This window comes from Penaeus chinensis, chromosome 5 (genome assembly GCF_019202785.1).
Source record: "Penaeus chinensis breed Huanghai No. 1 chromosome 5, ASM1920278v2, whole genome shotgun sequence".
In the NCBI taxonomy this organism is placed as follows: Eukaryota; Metazoa; Arthropoda; class Malacostraca; order Decapoda; family Penaeidae; genus Penaeus; species Penaeus chinensis.
Window position 1 is genome coordinate 24,457,906 of NC_061823.1, and position 20,000 is coordinate 24,477,905.

The window sequence follows — 20,000 nt, forward strand, 5'->3', positions numbered from 1 at the left end:
ATTAAACCACGCTGGTCACAGCTGACTTTTTTGCAGAATCGTCATTTAGCACCCTTGTGACAAATTTCGCTCAAATCTTTCGCATGTTCAGTTCATCATAAATAATTTTGTGCACAGTTCCCACACTGACTTCAAACTGTACACTTATTGTCTCTATTGACACTCGAAGATCTTCATCCATAAGAGTACGAACTTTCCCCACCAGCTCCGGTGTTCTGACTTCCCTCGCCTTCCCACACATCTCATTGTCTCTTACAGACTCTATGCCGCCCTTAAGCCTTTTGTGCCAACGAAATACGCATGCTCTGCCATGCAAATTAATCCATAAGTAGTCTGAAGCAGTTCACAAGTCTGCGTAGCGTTCTTTCCAAGTTTAACGCAAAATTTTATAGCGTATCGCGCTTCCAAAGTGTCCTCCCGTCCCGACTGCATTCTGCAAAAAAGTCAGCTGTGACCAGCGTGGTTTAGTAGGATTCGCTTAATTTCCACGTACAGCTGTCTCTTTCAACATGGAATAACAAAAAATGATGTGTTATCTCACAAGACATATAGTAATGACATTTCAAAATTAAAAGTCTGTGGGATGGTTATCACTGCCCCTACGAAAAAAGTCTCATATATATATATATATATATATATATATATATATATATATATATATATACACATATACGTATATATATATATATATATGAATGTGTATATCTACATATAAATATATATATATATATATATATATGTATGAATACATATATACACACAAACACAGATATATATACATACATATATATATATACATATACATGTATACTTATATATCTATATGTATATTCATATATATGTATACATACATATATAGAGAGAGAGACAGTGTGTGTGTGTGTGTGTGTTATGGTATGTGGGTGTGGGTGTAGGTGTGTATGTGTGTGTGTGTGTGTGTGTGTGTGTGTGTGTGTGTGTGTGTGTGTGTGTGTGTGCATGTATTTGTGTATATGTATATAGACATAGACTGTGTGTAATGATATACAGTGTATATATATACATAAACAAACCTGAATAATTGATTCTCATACTAACAGCTGGTAGACATAGAAATAAACTCCAAAAAAATAGTGCAGAAAAAAATGTATGAAAATCGAAGCAGCGTGAGCACAGGTCGCGCATGACGCAACCTCTAGTCATCTGAAGTAAAAACCAGACGGGCGGCAGCAAGGTGTGAAGGCAGCGGTGTCGTGCCACCTTGACCCTGGCGTCTCCACGAGGTATATAAAGAAAGGCGCTGGATACCGACATCACTCACCTTCTGAGCCATTCGACCCACCAAACCCTCCGTCATCATGAAGATTGTAAGTCTCAGATATTCTTCAGATATACAGCAAGTAAAGACAACTTTCTCCTCATAAAATGTTTCTCTTAATATGGAACATTAGCTTCGGATTTTGTTTTAACACGGTAACTCATTCAAACCTTCCAGGTTGTATTCGCCGCAGTTGTATCAGTCTGCTTGGCTGACAAACTGCCCAGTCACTTCGGCTATGCCTCTCCACAACCTTCTTCAGCCTTCAGCCACAGGTCGCGACCTGCATCTCGACCTTCCTTTTCCGCCCCAAGACCTGCTCCCCAGCCAACCTACTCTGCCCCTAGATCTGCTCCTGGCCCAGTAGTGCCCATTCTTGTGGACGACCGCGTCCACCCCGACGCAGGCGCTTACAGCTTCAACGTTGAGACCGGTGACGGCATCTCACGCCAGGAAAGTGGATCGCCTGTTCCCGCTAAGGAGGGTCCCGTCACGGCCATGTCTGGCTCCTACTCGTGAGTGTCGCTGTTTGCCATTGCAATAGTCCTTTCGCAAGGTCTGTTCATTGTTTTTAATGTAGTTTTTATCATTTCATTTATTTTTAATTTGCCATACCCACCTTTTCCAGCTTCACCCTCCCTGACGGACAACAGTTTGAGCTTCGTTATGTGGCTGACGAGAACGGCTTCCAGCCCCAGTCAGCCTTCCTGCCCGTGGCCCCAGCCTTCCCTCACCCCATCCCCGCCCACGCCCTTGAGCAGATCGAGCGCGCCCGTCAGGAGGATGCTGCTCGTTCCCGCCAAGGACCTTCTCAGGGATACAGCGCCTCTTCCCGCCCCTCGCGCCCCTCCAACTCCTATGGTTTCCCTCAGTAATAAAGAAATAATATTCACCGATATGTAATATCTGATTACGATATTTATTAATCTGTCGATACTTTTTTCAATAAAATATACAGGAAAAATCTATTTGTTTCTAATGTTTGAGAGAAAGTGCACTCCTTGACATGATTATGATATTTTGTCTTTAAGATTACCATCATTCATGTTTCATGCTGACCGACTTTATGCATTCGTATCCTCCTGATGATAACGATATATGTTTATGTTTAAATATATATGTGTATACAGTATATTTATATATATATATATATATATATGTATAGATAGATAGATATGCCTACATACATAGACACATACACACTCACACGCACGCACGCACAACCTATAAATATAATGTATAGTGAAATCTTTTAGGTCTAGAATTGTTTATTAATATCTAAAGTACTAAATAAATAAGCCGCCCCTCTCTCTATTTGTCTCTTTATCTATCTATATATAAATATGTCTCTGTCTGCCTGTTTAACTATCTTTAGATATACGTCTCTGTCTGCCTGTTTAGCTATCTGTTTCCTCTGGCACCTCACTTTCTATTCCAACACATATAAAACAACAAACGCTAATGCAGACACATAATCATTCATATGATTATCATTATTATAATCAGCATTGTTATTCATTTCGTAGCTACAGTGTTGATAAAGATGATAGTTAACATTGATAGCACTAATGAAAACTATAATAGTACTAGTAACAAAAGACTTAATTGTAATGCTGATAGTTGTGATGACATAAATCATTGTTAGCGTCATTAGTATCGGTGTTCTTTATTGTTAATATTGCTTTCTTATCGATGAAATCTTTGTAATTAGAATTATTAACATTGTCAGATACTACAGCTTCTAATACTAATAATAGCAAAAACACTGATAGTGACAAAGAAACTTATATCAGTGATTATCATCCTAATGCTACTAATGAAAATAGCAAGCCCACAGCATTACCGTCACAACATCATGAATTCAATAATTCCAAAAAATAAAGTAATACTTATAGTAAAAAACATGATTGCTTTTATTTTTTATGTAATTAATAGCATCGTTATCATAACCGCCGTCTTTCTATTCGACCACAGTATTACTTTTATCCTTTCATTGCCATTAACATCATTATAATGATCATCTGTTGATGATTAAAATGATAATTGTAACGGTGTAGTTGAATATGATAATAGTGAACGAAATTGAAAAATACATAGTGTTAGGATATCAGGACGATACGAATATCTTCCTTAGCAAGCGATTTTCAGTCATATCAGAGTACATTTTCTTGTAAGCACTTTAATGAAACAGACTTAAATGTATATTTTATTGAAAAAGTATCGAGAAATTCATAAATATTGTAATCAGATATTACATATCGGCGAATATTGCTTCTTTATTACTGAGGGAAACCATATGAGTTGGAGGGGCGCGAGGGACGGGAAGGGGCGCTGTATCCCTGAGAAGGTCCTTGGCGGGAACGAGCAGCATCCTCCTGACGGGCGCGCTCGATCTGCTCAAGGGCGTGGGCGGGGATGGGGTGAGGGAAGGCTGGGGCCACGGGCAGGAAGGCTGACTGGGGCTGGAAGCCGTTCTCGTCAGCCACATAACGAAGCTCAAACTGTTGTCCGTCAGGGAGGGTGAAGCTGGAAAAGGTGGGTATGGCAAATTAAAAATAAATGAAATGATAAACACTACATTAAGAACAATGAACAGACCTCGCGAAAGGACTATTGCAATAGGCAAACAGCGACACTCACGAGTAGGAGCCAGACATGGCCGTGACGGGACCCTCCTTAGCGGGAACAGGCGATCCACTTTCCTGGCGTGAGATGCCGTCACCGGTCTCAACGTTGAAGCTGTAAGCGCCTGCGTCGGGGTGGACGCGGTCGTCCACAAGGATGGGCACTACTGGCCCAGGGGCAGATCTCGGTGCGGAGTAGGTTGGCTGGGGAGCAAGTCTTGGGCCAGAAAAGGAAGGTCGAGATGTAGGTCGCGACCTGTGGCTGAAGGATGAAGAAGGTTGTGGAGAGGCATAGCCGAAGTGACTGGGCAGTTTGTCAGCCAAGCAGACTGATACAACTGCGGCGAATACAAACTGGAAAGTTTGGATAAGTTACCGTGTTAATAAGTTTTCCGAAGTTACCGTGTTAATAAGTTTTCCGAAGTTCCATATTAACAGAAACATTTCATGCGGTGAAAGTTGTCTTTCCTTTCTGTATATCTGAAAAATATCAGCGAAAAATATCTTGTAATCTCCCTAATGGCAAACTAAAAGATTTTAGTCAAATGATTTAGTTAATATAAGCATTGCATACTACCATGGATTCGCTTTAAAGCTGATGGATCGATAAATGTTTCTCTTTAACATCTGGAAAATATCTGAGACTTACGAACTTCATTATGGCTGAGGGTGTGGCGATTCTGAGTGATGCTGGTCTCTCGAGCCTTGCTATATATACCGCATAGAGGTGCCAGGGTCAAGGGAGGCACCATCACCGCCACCCTTGCATGCTGTTGTTGCTGTCAGGTTAGTTTTTGCTCTAATCGTCTCCATTGATAATGACACCTTCAGCCAAGTTTCTGTGCTGCATGTACGGACACATTTATTCATGTATATGTACATACTTACATGCATGCACATGGACGTATATACGTATCTATATATAGTTGTACGCACACATTTAATATACAGTTAGACATATATGCGTATGTGTACAAACACACACAAGCACGTACACACGTACACATACACATGTGGGTGCACATATATATATACATACACATACACGCATATGTTTGTATTGTGTGTGTGTGTGTGCACGCACGCTATGTATGCTCACGTATACGCAGAAGTCGTCTAATAGCCCTGAATAGAACGCCGCATCGAGTGAAGGCGTTTCGGAATGTCACGAGGCAGGTCTCCTTGACAGTACATCGGCTGTGCGGGTCACATGAGAAATAAAGGAAATGTTTTATTTTCTCTATTCCCACTCTCCCGTTTCCATTATCAATACTAATGTTATCATCATCATCATCATCATCATTAATCTATAATTTTCGTCATTATTAATATCATTGATATTATTCCTATCATTACCACCAATATTATTATGATCATTATTATTCTATTAACATTATTGTCAATATTAATACTATTGTTATTGTTGCCATTTCTATCATTACCGGTATTACCATTATATTTATGCTTACCATTATTATTATTAGTAGTAGTAGTAGTAGTATCATTACTATTATTATTATTATTCATGAATTTACTGTTATTTTATCATTTTTATTTACATTATCATCATTATTATCATCATTACCATTGTTATTACTATTTTCCTAATCCTAAGTCCTGTAATCCTTCTTCCCCTTTTTTCTCTACATTCTCAATTATCTTGTATGTAATATTTCCATTACATAATATCAAACGTTTAATGCATTACATCATTATATCAAAATGGTGATACGAAGAGACAAATGATGATAATGCAATTGTCAACAACAATTACCCAACCAAATTATTCACACAAGTCATGCTTTCCTGTTTTTTTCAAAAGTGAGTTGCATAATCCCATTTGCAATTTCAACGGTTAATCCGGTAAGCTGCTAATCAATTATAAAAGAGGTTTTAGTGAGTTATCCTTGGTCCTCTAACACGCGTTTTCTTCATTTTCAGAGCGAGATCATACCCAGACAATGCTTTATATTACCAAGTTAGGTGGACAGGTAATTCATATGGACGCTCTCCTGCAATTATCTTGATGTGGATAATGCTCCTTACGGAATTTTCGTTCCATCCTGAGAATTGTGTTAAATACCAAGAAAGGATGATCGGAACGTTTACGATCCTTATAGGGCACAAATAAGTAATGTAAGTGCCTCCCTCATGATGAGATTTCTGTATATTTTGCAAGTTAGTTCAGTGATTGGCTATGCTTACCTAGTTCCTAGTCTGCTGCTGCCAAATCCTCTTAACTCTACTAACTTTTTTATGCAAATATCTGGGTCTTCCTTTCGACAGTCATGACACAAATTAAATCCTTAGTCGGCAGATAGGGTAACGAAATTTAACTATGATGAACGAATCTGTATTAAAATCAAACATATATAGATAAAACTTATTCTATATTGTAAGATTTATTTTATACAAGGGAATTGTAACCTATCAGTTAGACAGTAAAAGTTAAGGAGCAAGTTTATGCGAGAGATTATACTTACTGTTTTGATAAAGATTTTGATAAGATACTTTTAAAAGCAGTATATTAAAAGTAATAAAAGATAAAATAACGAGAATAAATAATATAGTGTAAACTAGCTTTTAATTTGTAAATTGTGGAATTGGAATTAAGTTCATCCCTCATGCAGTTTCTTCGTATTATCGGTTCGTGTTTTATCAAAAGAGATAAAAATGACTCATAAATAAAGTTTTTCAATGCAACAAAACCATAATAGAATAAAATAAAAGGACTGAAGCTGTCACGTTTTCTTTCCATTTTCCTGAAGGGCCTTTTTTCTTTCTTTTTTTGCGTTGGACGAGTAGCCTCAGTTTGGGTGGTGGTGGGGAACAAGGTCTATATAACTCAATATATATACTTATATAGACATTGGCGGGAAAGGAGTGAGGAGGGAAGGGGCAACGGTAACCGTTTCAACACACACACATGTATATACATACGCACATATATATATATATATATATATATATATATATATGTGTGTGTGTGTGTGTGTGTATATATATGCACACACACACGTATATATATATATATATAAACATACTCAGTATAGAAATATATATACATATGCATATAATATATACATGCAAATATATATAGATATACCTATTTATATAGATATATACATATGTGTATATATACATATATATGTACATATATACATATACGTATATATTTATCCATATAGACATTTATAAGGACACACACTCACACACACACTCACTCATTGAGTATTTGTGGAAGTACATACTTTACAGAGATTTGTATATCTAAATGAAGAGACTTTTTTACCCAGCGTCGGCAGGCTAAATCCCGGGAAAAAATAATGATAACTTTCTGACACTCCTGGAGAGAGACCCAACCAACCCACTGCAGAAGGATTTAGTTCAGTATTCACTTTTGTTCTTCAAATATCATACACAAATACACTTCGGGTTTATCTCTTACAGCAGTATGTCTGCTTGCAGTTTTAGTTTACTGTTTACAAATAATTTATTTTAATGAACATCCATAGGGGAATGATGCACAAAAAGAGGCACAGCCTCTTCAAGATGAATAAACTAGTATCATGAGTGTGCCAGCATGATTATGGATACTGTTGTTGATGGATTGTAATCAACCTTGTGGGGGGGTTGGCCAGGCATCCTCACAAAGGATATATTGCCAGTGCGGTCCGCAACGGAAAGCAGGTCTACTAGGAAATTAATTTTCTTTAAAAAAAAATACAGAGGCGTCATATGTGTTGGAACTGGATTTCGAGGCGGTTTGTCTGTTCATATTCTTATTCTTTTCTAGAGTATGATTTCGGAATGTTTGGTATTGTTTACTGCCGTGAAAGCCATAAATGGGTTAGTCAGGGTAATTCATTTTATTATTTTTGAATAATGATACTGAACACATATAATTAGAATAATCAAGTTACATACATACATATATGTGTGCATGCACACACAAATATGTGTATGCATTCGTGTGTATGTGTACTATATTGTAGATACTTATGATCTCGCGTCCGTTGATATCGTTATGCATTTCGGTTTATGTGCCAAGGGGATCTTCCTTTTGTAAATGTTCTTGTCCATTGCTCCTAATCCACGGGGTTCTGTACTACAGTTCCAGGTCTGGAGGTATCGTGGCAAAAGAGTCCTATGTATTCTACGGAATCTTCTTCAAGCGTACAGGTATCATCTTTGCATCGTGCGGTGAGCAAGGCCTCATTTTCTTCCCAAGGGATAAACTCGGTCTCACACCTGCCAATCTTCAGTGTCGTGTTCACAGTAATAGTAAGAATTTCGATCTGTACGTCACCTGCAATGAAAGTCGTTGTTTATAAGTTCAAGCATCAAATATGACAGCATTGTGCTCTCCCAATAATATTGCTGTGAACCCAAACACATGTCAAGTATTATCAGGAACCCAGAGAAGAGAAAACATCAGAGGTCACTTACGCTTGACAATGGACGAGGCACTCGCGATGGCCAGTCCCGCGGCCAGGAAAGCCAGAAGTACGTACTCTTTGGCCATTTCAGCAAACTTGCAGTATCGCTTCACGCTCTTCGAAGTGTTTTAGCAGGTAGTAGTAGAGGACTGACTACCACGGACGGATTCGGAGATGCTTTATACAGAGAATACATCCTGCTTCCGACCGGGCCACCGGGGTAGGGCGCGCGGGAAACTTCCTCGGTGAATTTCTATCCCGGAAGATACTTCTCTTTTCCATGTATTTAGTGCACCATGTCAACTTTTTTTTTATTTATATTTATTTATTTATTTATTTTTCTTTGACGCTGTGATTCAGAGATCACGCGAAAAATACCTATATATGTATATGAGCGTTTTTTTTTTTTGTACAAATATATGAATATATGTATAAATATGTGCGTCTATATACATATATATACATGTATGTATACATACATATATATACATATATTTGTATATATATGCATATACATAATATACATATATATACATTTACATTTACACACATATACACATACATATATTTAAATATATGCATACCAATATTTAAATATAAATATATAAGTGTATAAAAATATGTGTGCATGTATAAACATATACATAATTATGTATTTAAATATATGTATATATGAACAATGGAACAAAGCTGCAGCTAGACATACTGCTGTAAAATGTAATGAATGTATATCTGTATAGTAAACTCGAGGTGTGTCTGTGTGTGACATTTGAGTGAATATTGAACTAAATCCTTCTGCAGTGGGTTGGGCCTCCCTTCTCTAGGGGTATTATTATTATCATTTCTTTTTAGTTAGTCTGACGACACTGAGTGAAAAAAAGAAAAGCCTTTTCATTAAGGTATATAAATTGCTAAAAATAAATATGCAATTACTCGAAATACAAACTGGTACATATCCACACTATTAAATATTGAAGGGAATTATTGTCGACAATGTATATAATGAATGCACAAAAAAGTAAAGATACATTTTCAACGACTTCACAGAGAAATCTCGTGTTGGGTTAACATTTTTGTAGGTTATCTACAGAAAAAATAATTATCTACATCACAGGAAGAGCGTTTGCGTAAAGCAAAGTGTACCAGGTTTCTGCTCTATATATCGAAGTTTATTCATTCATTCACGCTCTTGTAACATTTTCTATATGCCTTGTATCATTGTAATTGGTATGTATATACATAAATGAATTGTTTGTGTATAGACGAAGATCAGCAGCCATAAACTGTATAAGAGAAACACTCACAGTCGCACACACACAGTCCCATACACACGCGCGCGTGTATGGATATATATATACACACATCACACATACATATATGTAATATATATTATATATATATATGCATACATACACATATACATACATATCAAATATATATACATATATATATATATATATATATATATATTTATCTATATACATATATATCATGTATATGTATGTATATATTCAGGTATATACATTATATATAAAGTAACTATATATCATATACGTATACAATATATGTATATATTATATATATATTATATATATTATAAATATATTTAATATATATCACATTGTTGACATTGCGACGACGGTCGGCGGGTGTAAGGCCGAGTTTGTATAAATACATATGAGTATATATATTTACATATATCTATACACACACACAGCCACATATATATATATATATATATATATATGTATATATAAATATATATATACACACACACACACATATATGTACACACAAACACAAACTGACACAAGCACACATACACTCACATACACACAGATGTACAGCTGAAGTGGACAATCAGGAGTCAGGAGCAATGGACCAGAAAGGAAGATCCCTTTGGCACCGATATGATCGTAGGGAATGCCAGATTTTGAATTCATGATTATGCGTCAACAGGATCATGGTTAATCAGCACAAATTAAGAACATTTTGAAATTGAGTATCCATTGTGATGTTACATCTACGTATGACTTTGTTCTTCATCTTTAAAGAACCCAACGTTTAGGAAAGAAAACGAATGGTAGCGATGACAATAATTATGATGATTATTATGGTAATACCAGTAGTATCAAAACGTGTTTAAATGTTAGATGGGGCGTTAAACAGGTGGATGTAATAGTGTTAGACTTCGCCAAAGCCTTCGACAAAATCCTCTACTAAAACTGCAATTTTGCGGAATTACTTTTCACTGGCTCACAGCTTTTCCTTTTAACAGAATCATGCGTTCTTGTTGACGCAACTGTAACTAATTCTGTACCTGGATCCCCCAAGGCACTGTCTTAGACTGTCTCCTTTTCCTATATACATGACCTCCACCACTAATTTTACAGTTAAGCCTTTTGCTGTCGGCAATCTCATCTATCGACAATAAACAATTCCAAACTTATCCTTAACCCATTGCCGCTGGGGAAAATAAATAAAAAATGGGGGAAATGCTATGCTCTTTTTTATTTTTTTATTATTATTTTTTTTTTTTTTTAATCTCTATACACATATATGGTTCTGCTAGTGCTTAGCCTTACCTGATTTCACCTTCCCTTGAATTGGCGGGAAAAACGTATTTTTTATTAGTGCTATAAATATCGATGGTGTTATTTATATCATAAACATTATAATTACTATAATGTCATAAACATTACTAACAGCAAAACAAGAAAACGTAAAATATTTTCATGAATCAATAAAAAGGGTGGACGGGCGAGACAGGCAGTACTCGTAATTGGCTCATTGGTGACTTAGTACAAGTGTAGCCATCTATGTTTAAAAACAATTAAGCAAGTAAACTCACAGTGGGCATGGCATGGACGTACGTGACATGCCCGACGACAATGGGTTAACCGTTTGTGAGGTATGCGTTCCGATACCATAAACTAGAAAAGAAGAAGAATATGAATAGACAAACTAAACCTCTGGCACTGCCCAAGAATCCAGTTCCAACACACATGACGCTTCTGAAGTTTTTTTAGAGAGAAAATTTCCTAACAGACCTGCTTTCTGTTGCGGACCGCAATAAATAACTTATGAAGTTTACTGGCAATAAATAACTTATGAAGTTTACTGGCAATAAATAACTTATGAAGTTTACTGGCAATAAATAACTTATGAAGTTGCCTGACCAACGCACCTACAAGGTTTATCACAAGCCATCAATAAAAGTATCCATAATCATGCTGGCACACTAGCAAACCAAGGAACAAATCGACCAACCAATAAGCAAACATCCAACCACTGACAAATTCACATGGACGAAAACATAACATTCCTTTTGGCTGAGAATGAAATTCTCAGCCAAAAGGAATGTTCATTAATAAAATTAAATATTTCTGAACAATGGAACAAAGCTACAACTAGACATACCGCTGTAAAATATAATGAATGTATATCTGTATCGTAACCTCGAGGTGTGTTTGTGTGTAATATTTGAATAGTGAAGTGCAATGTAGTGATAAGGCCCACCGTGTTGAACGGATGATGCAAAGAATTTTCGAACGCTGTTTAGGAACTTTTATCACTACAGGAGTGAGTACACCCAGTGCAAGTGAGACCCTGCAATATTTGTGCTACAGAAAACGTGCTAGCAATAATGGGAAACTTGTGTAAATATTACGGTGCACTGAAAGCATGGAGGGTCCCTTATAGTTTGTAGTCTGTTATAATTTATATATAATGATGCTATGGTATGGTTCATATGATGAAAAGATACAAGGGGAAGAATATGATGATAGTGATAGTGATGATGATAACAACAACTATAATAATGAGTGATTATAATAAACAAACTAATAACGGTCATTGCAAATAAAATAGGGAGAGAATACTCCGTCCCAAGATAAATGAAAACAGTTGTTAATCTGTGTGCTTGTCTCCAAATTGGGAGGGAGCCTATATTTGATTGTTGTTTGATACGTGTTGTGATTGCCAGGAGTTTTAGTTTAATTGCTCGTAATGGATCCGTCAGTGTTAATCTTTTCTAATTTATTAATACTTGTTTACCCTGCTGCGCAGTACTCCAGTGTTCTAAGCTATGTGTTTTGTGTCGTGTGTACAGCAGTGTAGATTCCTCTTCAGGAAACTAGTGTTCTTTTGCTTTCTGTTGTAGGTTGTTTATGTGTGTGTTGAATGTATGTAGTGCGTTGTGTAATTCCTCGGTACTTGTCTGATTGTGTGCTGGTTTCTTGTTTTGAGTGGATTGAGTAAGGGAATGCTATGGGTGAAAGATAAAGCTCCATTTGCCATGTGGTTTCCCATTGGGGAAGTCTAGGACAGTATGGAGGAGTTTACAGGCGCCAGGTGTCTTGATCGGTCGATAGATGAGATTGCCGACAGCAAAAGGCTTAACTGTAAAATTAGTGGTGGAGGTCATGTATATAGGAACAGGAGACAGTCTAAGACAGTGCCTTGGGGGGATCCAGGTACAGAATTAGTTACAGTTCCGTCAACAAGAACGCATGATTCTGTTAAAAGGAAAAGCTGTGAGCCAGTGAAAAGTAATTCCGCAAAATTGCAGTTTTAGTAGGGGATTTTGTCGAAGGCTTTGGCGAAGTCTAACACTATTACATCCACCTGTTTAACGCCCCATCTAACATTTAAACACGTTTTGATACTACTGGTATTACCATAATAATCATCATAATTATTGTCATCGCTACCATTCGTTTTCTTTCCTAAACGTTGGGTTCTTTAAAGATGAAGAACAAAGTCATACGTAGATGTAACATCACAATGGATACTCAATTTCAAAATGTTCTTAATTTGTGCTGATTAACCATGATCCTGTTGACGCATAATCATGAATTCAAAATCTGGCATTCCCTACGATCATATCGGTGCCAAAGGGATCTTCCTTTCTGGTCCATTGCTCCTGACTCCTGATTGTCCACTTCAGCTGTACATCTGTGTGTATGTGAGTGTATGTGTGCTTGTGTCAGTTTGTGTTTGTGTGTACATATATGTGTGTGTGTGTGTGTATATATATATTTATATATACATATATATATATATATATATATATATATATGTGTGTGTGTGTGTGTATAGATATATGTAAATATATATACTCATATGTATTTATATCGTAACAAAAGAGTCCTATACCGGTTACGAGATCCCGTTGAACGCCACAGTTTAGAAAAAAAAAAAAAAAATTGCATCGTGCGGTGACCAATGCTTGATTTTGCTTACATAATACAAACTCGGCCTTACACCCGCCGACCGTCGTCGCAATGTCAACAATGTGATATATATTAAATATATTTATAATATATATAATATATATATAGTATACGTATATGATATATAGTTACTTTATATATAATGTATATACCTGAATATATACATACATATACATGATATATATGTATATAGATAAATATATATATATATGTGTATATATATATTTGATATGTATGTATATGTGTATGTATGCATATATATATAATATATATTACATATATGTATGTGTGATGTGTGTATATATATATCCATACACACGCGCGCGTGTGTATGGGACTGTGTGTGTGCGACTGTGAGTGTTTCTCTTATACAGTTTATGGCTGCTGATCTTCGTCTATACACAAACAATTCATATATGTATATACATACAAATTACAATGATACAAGGCATATATAAAATGTTACAAGGCGTGAATGAATGAATAAACTTCGATATATAGAGCAGAAACCTGGTACACTTTACTTTACGCAAACGCTCTTCCTGTGATGTAGATAATTATTTTTTCTGTAGATAACCTACAAAAATGTTAACCCAACACGAGATTTCTCTGTGACGTCGTTGAAAATGTATCTTTACTTTTTTGTGCATTCATTATATACATTGTCGACAGTAATTCCCTTCAATATTTAATAGTGTGGATATGTACCAGTTTGTATTTCGAGTAATTGCATATTTATTTTTAGCAATTTATATACCTTAATGAGAAGGCTTTTCTTTTTTTCACTCAGTGTCGTCAGACTAACTAAAAAGAAATGATAATAATAATACCCCTAGAGAAGGGAGGCCCAACCCACTGCAGAAGGATTTAGTTCAATATTCACTCAAATGTCACACACAGACACACCTCGAGTTTACTATACAGATATACATTCATTACATTTTACAGCAGTATGTCTAGCTGCAGCTTTGTTCCATTGTTCATATATACATATATTTAAATACATAATTATGTATATGTTTATACATGCACACATATTTTTATACACTTATATATTTATATTTAAATATTGGTATGCATATATTTAAATATATGTATGTGTATATGTGTGTAAATGTAAATGTATATATATGTATATTATGTATATGCATATATATACAAATATATGTATATATATGTATGTATACATACATGTATATATATGTATATAGACGCACATATTTATACATATATTCATATATATGTACAAAAAAAAAACGCTCATATACATATATAGGTATTTTTCGCGTGATCTCTGAATCACAGCGTCAAAGAAAAATAAATAAATAAATAAATATAAAAAAAACAAAGTTGACATGGTGCACTAAATACATGGAAAAGAGAAGTATCTTCCGGGATAGAAATTCACCGAGGAAGTTTCCCGCGCGCCCTACCCCGGTGGCCCGGTCGGAAGCAGGATGTATTCTCTGTATAAAGCATCTCCGAATCCGTCCGTGGCATTCAGTCCTCTACTACTACCTGCTAAAACACTTCGAAGAGCGTGAAGCGATACTGCAAGTTTGCTGAAATGGCCAAAGAGTGCGTACTTCTGGCTTTCCTGGCCATCGCGAGTGCCTCGTCCATTGTCAAGCGTAAGTGACCTCTAATGTTTTCTCTTCTCTGGGTTCCTGATAAGACTTGACCTGTGTTTGGGTTCACAGCAATATTATTGGGAGAGCACAATGCTGTCATATTTGATGCTTGAACTTATAAACAACGCCTTTTATTGCAGGTGACGCACAGATCGAAATTCTTACTATTACTGTGAACACGACACTGAAGATTGGCAGGTGTGAGACCGAGTTTATCCCGTGGGAAAATGAGGCCTTGCTCACCGCACGATGCAAAGATGATACCTGTACGCTTGAAGAAGATTCCGTAGAATACATAGGACTCTTTTGCCACGATACCTCCAGACCTGGAACTGAAGTAGAGAACCCCGTGGATTAGGAGCAATGGACAAGAAAATTTACAAAAGGAAGATTCCTTTGGCACTTAAACGTAAATGGATAACGATATCAACGGACGCGAGATCATAAGTATCTACAATATAGTACACATACACACGAATGCATACACACATTTGTGTGTGCATGCACACATATATGTATGTATGTAACTTGATTAATCTAATTATATGTGTTCAGTATCATTATTCAAAAATAATAAAATGAATTACCCTGACTAACCCATTTATGGCTTTCATGGCAGTAAACAATACCAAACATATCCGTTAACGTTGGTGAGGTATGCATTCCGAAATCATACTCTAGAAAAGAATAAGAATATGAACAGACAAACCGCCCCGAAATCCAGTTCCAACACATATGACGCCTCTGTATTTTTTTTTAAAGAAAATTAATTTCCTAGTAGACCTGCTTTCCGTTGCGGACCGCACTGGCAATATATCCTTTGTGAGGATGCCTGGCCAATCCACCCACAAGGTTTATTACGTTTCATCAATAACAGTATCCATAATCATGCTGGCACTTTCATGATGCTAGTTTATTCACCTTGAAGAGGTTGAACCACTTTTTTGTGCATCAATCCCCTATGGATGTTCATTAAAATGAAATATTTCTGAACAGTAAACTGCAAGCAGACATACTGCTGTAAGAGATAAACCCGAAGTGTGTTTGTGTATGATATTTGAAGAACAAAAGTAATACAGAACTAAATCCTTCTGCAGTGGGTTGGGTTTCTCTCCAGGAGTGTCAGAAAGTTATATTTTTTTCCCGGAATTTAGCCTGCCGACGCTGGATAAAAAGTATCTTCATTTTGGTATACAAATATCTGAAAAAATATGTACTTGCTCGAATACTTAGTGAGTGTGTGTGTGTGTGTGTGTGTGTGTGTGTGTGTGCATTTGAGGGTGAATGTGTCCTTATATATGTGTATATGTTTACATATATGCGTATATGTGTATATATGTATATATATGTACATATATGTATATATATGTACATATATGTATATATGCATATATACATATATCAATATGTGTATATATATTATATATATATATATATATATATATATATATATTTATTTATATATATATATGTATATGTATATATATTTTTATAGGTGTATGTATATATATTTTTACATGTGTATGTATATGTATGTATTCATATATGTGTGTGTGTGTGTGTATTTGTGTGCATATACGTATATGTGTGTGTGTATGTATATATATATGTGTGTGTGTGTGTGTGTGTGTGTGTATAAGTATATATATTGAATTATATAGACCTTGTTCCCCACCACCACCCAAACACCTGTGCTGTAGTGATCTAAAAGATTAACCTTCGATCCTTAGTACGAAATCTAGCTGACACCACCTGGTTAATTCGTCCAGGAACGTAAATTGGTGTTTGTAAAGTGAGAAGCATGTAGAGGAGTGTAAGAATGTTAAAGAAATCAAGTGTAAGTGTGCAGAAAATACCAAGGTTCGAGGGTCAACACTGCGTGGTTATGCCGAGATGGAGTGCGTGTCGACCTAAAGCCGGTAGTGGAAACAGACTTATAGTATTTGAATTTGATCACATTATTTTAAGAATTAAAGTTCTTGGAACGCGAGGGGAGACATAATGGAGTCTTACAAAACAGAAAATCAAGTTACAAAAGTTTATTAAAATTCTAAAAACCCTTGGAAATCATAAAATCACAAAGTTAAAATGGAGAATCATCCCTCAGTATCCCCCCCAAAACAGAGGTACAAAAAGCAAAAAAAGGTTGCTCTGGATATTAAAAAGCTAAACACTGAACATAGAACACTAATATGTAATGCAAGTAAAAAGAATGACAAATCCTAAAACAATGTACCAAACGACAAACCTCCGCAACGAAAAGCACATCGCCTCATTAGAAAGAGTGAAAAAAAGTTACAAAAATGCCATCTTACCGTCTCTCAGTTTTTGATACTCTCGCGACCAACAGACCAGCGCCCCAGGCTAAAAGATGCTCTCTCTCTCCCCACCTGGCCGTTCGGGATCTATATATAGCCCTCCCCAGCAAGCATGAATACAAAATGAGGGGAATCTTGGGTCAAACAAGGTGAAGGTCGCATTGCTGTCAAGAGAGGGCGGTGTTTTCCCCTCTTTAAAAAATGCTAATTTCCTTTAAAAGGTGGTCTAGTTATAAAAAAAAAAAAAAAAAAAAAAAAAAAAAAAAAAAAAAAAAAAAAATCTTAAAACACGGAATGAGAAATATTACAATTGTACTAGAAAAAGGTAAAAAAAAAAAAGATTTTCATACATTCCCCCTAAGGCAGAATGTGCTCTCCTTTGCGGTCAGGTAAAATAAAACGAAAGTAAAAAGCAATACAACCATCATAATTAACACAATAAAAAAAAACAATCAACACCATAAAAAAAATCTTTCCCCTCCCCAGCTTCCCGGAAACGGTCATCCACTGGCATGGACGGCAGCCTTTGCTCTTAAAGGGGAAACTCGTGAATTCCCCGGGTTCCTCCATCCCTTGGCTGGAGATGCACTACAGTGCGAATGTAGCAACCTGCATACAATTACATCTCGCAATGTTTATATAGCTCGCTGCCACCATCCATTAAATCAAAGTTTGAGTACAAGAGGAAAAGAATGATGGAGTAGGAGGGAAAGAGGAGGGAACGGAGGGCTAAAAGGTGAGTGCATGTATGTGTGTACGATTGTATGTGTTGCGCGAGTGTAAAAGACGTGTATTTAGCCGGGGAGACGCGTATGAGGGTTTTATTCCCTAAACGCAGATGGTGTATGATTTGGTGTTCTATTATATAGCGCCTATAAATCTCTTATTGAGATCATTGTATCTTTTACAAGTCCTTTTAAAAACTATGCCTTTCATCACAGTATCTCAGGGGGGTATGGAAAACATGTGACTAAATCAAACGTTTAAAATATCAATAAAACACAAGTAAAACGAACACAAGTAAAACACACGAAGGAACAAAAGAAAATAAATGAAATAAAACGCGAAGTTAAAAGTGCTTAAAATTACCTTAAAAACAAAAAGAAGCACCGAGCTATGTGGCTCAGTTAAAGAGTCACAAATTGTCTCCCAAGACCTCACTGAGTAGCTTGACCACAGTACTTCAGGTGCTTCTCGCCCTCTCTGCTTCCTCTAAGCGGGAACGTATATAACTAAGGAAGGTTCTCTTTTAATAAACATTTTGAGAACATACTTTTAAACGCAAATATTTAATATGATAAAATATAAAATAACGAGAACAAATAATATAATGTAAACTGAGTTTTACAATTATAAATTGTGGAATTAGAATTAAAGTTAATCCTTCGCGCCTTTTTCTTCGTATTATCTATTCGTGTTTTATCAGAAGGGATAAAAATAACTAATAGATCAGTTTTAATACAATAGAACCATACAAATATAAATGGATTGAAGCAGCCACATTTTCTCTCCATTTCCCGAAGCGCGTTTTCTATGCGCTGAGCGAGAAGCCTCAGGGAAAGTCTAGAGCATCCTCTCCTCCGGGACAGACAGGCACAGAGGGCTTGCAGGAACTGTATAATGGGTGCAATCCTGCGGGAGATCGAAAGTGAGTGGGGTGCTTGAAGTATGCCTGAAGGTCACGGCAGATGCACAGTGATCCACAAGATAATTAACGTGATGGAGCAAGGAGAGTAAATATACTCCAGACTTTTTTTTTATGATAAATATAAAAAAAAATAATTACTTTATAACCAAGCCTTCGTACAAGAAATAACATACACCGCCTTGTAGAGTAAAAACAAATCATGGTGAGATGTGTTAGATTGAAACATATTAAGATGGTCCTCAGTTCAAGCCTGGACCTGGAGGTAATCGATTACTGAGAAATTTCAGGCTACGATAGATGCAATCGATTACAAGTAATCAGTTACACCTTCCACTCACACACGCACGGACACGCACACGCACACACAAACACACACACACACACACACACACACACACACACACACACACACACACTCAAACACACACTCACACACACACACACACACTCAAACACACACACACACACACACACACACACACACACACACACTCAAACACACACTCACACACACACACACACACACACACACAAACACACACACACACACACACTCAAACACACACACACACAAACACACACACACACACACACACACACACACACACACATACACACACAAACACACACACACACACACACACACACACACACACACACACACACACACACATACACACACAAGTGGAACGCAGTCCCACCGTGTTGAACGGATGATGTAAAGAATTATCGATAGCTGTTTTGAGCTTAAAATGTATAACGTTACCAACTTCGAACTGTTTTGTCATTACAGGAGTGAGTACACCCAA

The 20,000-nt window shown here is 36.5% G+C and overlaps 2 protein-coding genes across 4 annotated transcripts; one reads left to right on the plus strand and one right to left on the minus strand.

Annotated features, from left to right (window-relative positions):
* Positions 1–1,316: 1,316 nt before the first annotated feature.
* On the plus strand, positions 1,317–2,263 carry LOC125025993 (cuticle protein AM1239-like). 2 transcript variants are annotated; one of them, XM_047614357.1, is made up of 3 exons: positions 1,317–1,346; positions 1,475–1,812; positions 1,926–2,263. In XM_047614357.1, exons 1-3 carry the CDS (start codon positions 1,338–1,340, stop codon positions 2,170–2,172), a joined length of 594 nt encoding a protein of 197 aa, XP_047470313.1. In that variant the 5' UTR covers positions 1,317–1,337; the 3' UTR covers positions 2,173–2,263. The 2 variants fall into 2 exon arrangements, with proteins under 2 accessions (XP_047470313.1, XP_047470311.1); XM_047614355.1 differs by having other exon boundaries at positions 1,326–1,379.
* A 1,227-nt stretch (positions 2,264–3,490) lies between these two features.
* Positions 3,491–4,708, minus strand: LOC125026010 (cuticle protein AM1239-like). 2 transcript variants are annotated; one of them, XM_047614380.1, is made up of 3 exons: positions 4,571–4,708; positions 3,938–4,275; positions 3,491–3,823 (listed from the first exon to the last, which is right to left on the minus strand). In XM_047614380.1, exons 1-3 carry the CDS (start codon positions 4,577–4,579, stop codon positions 3,577–3,579), a joined length of 594 nt encoding a protein of 197 aa, XP_047470336.1. In that variant the 5' UTR covers positions 4,580–4,708; the 3' UTR covers positions 3,491–3,576. The 2 variants fall into 2 exon arrangements, with proteins under 2 accessions (XP_047470336.1, XP_047470337.1); XM_047614381.1 differs by lacking the exon at positions 4,571–4,708 and adding an exon at positions 4,499–4,517.
* Between the last annotated feature and the right edge of the window lie 15,292 nt (positions 4,709–20,000).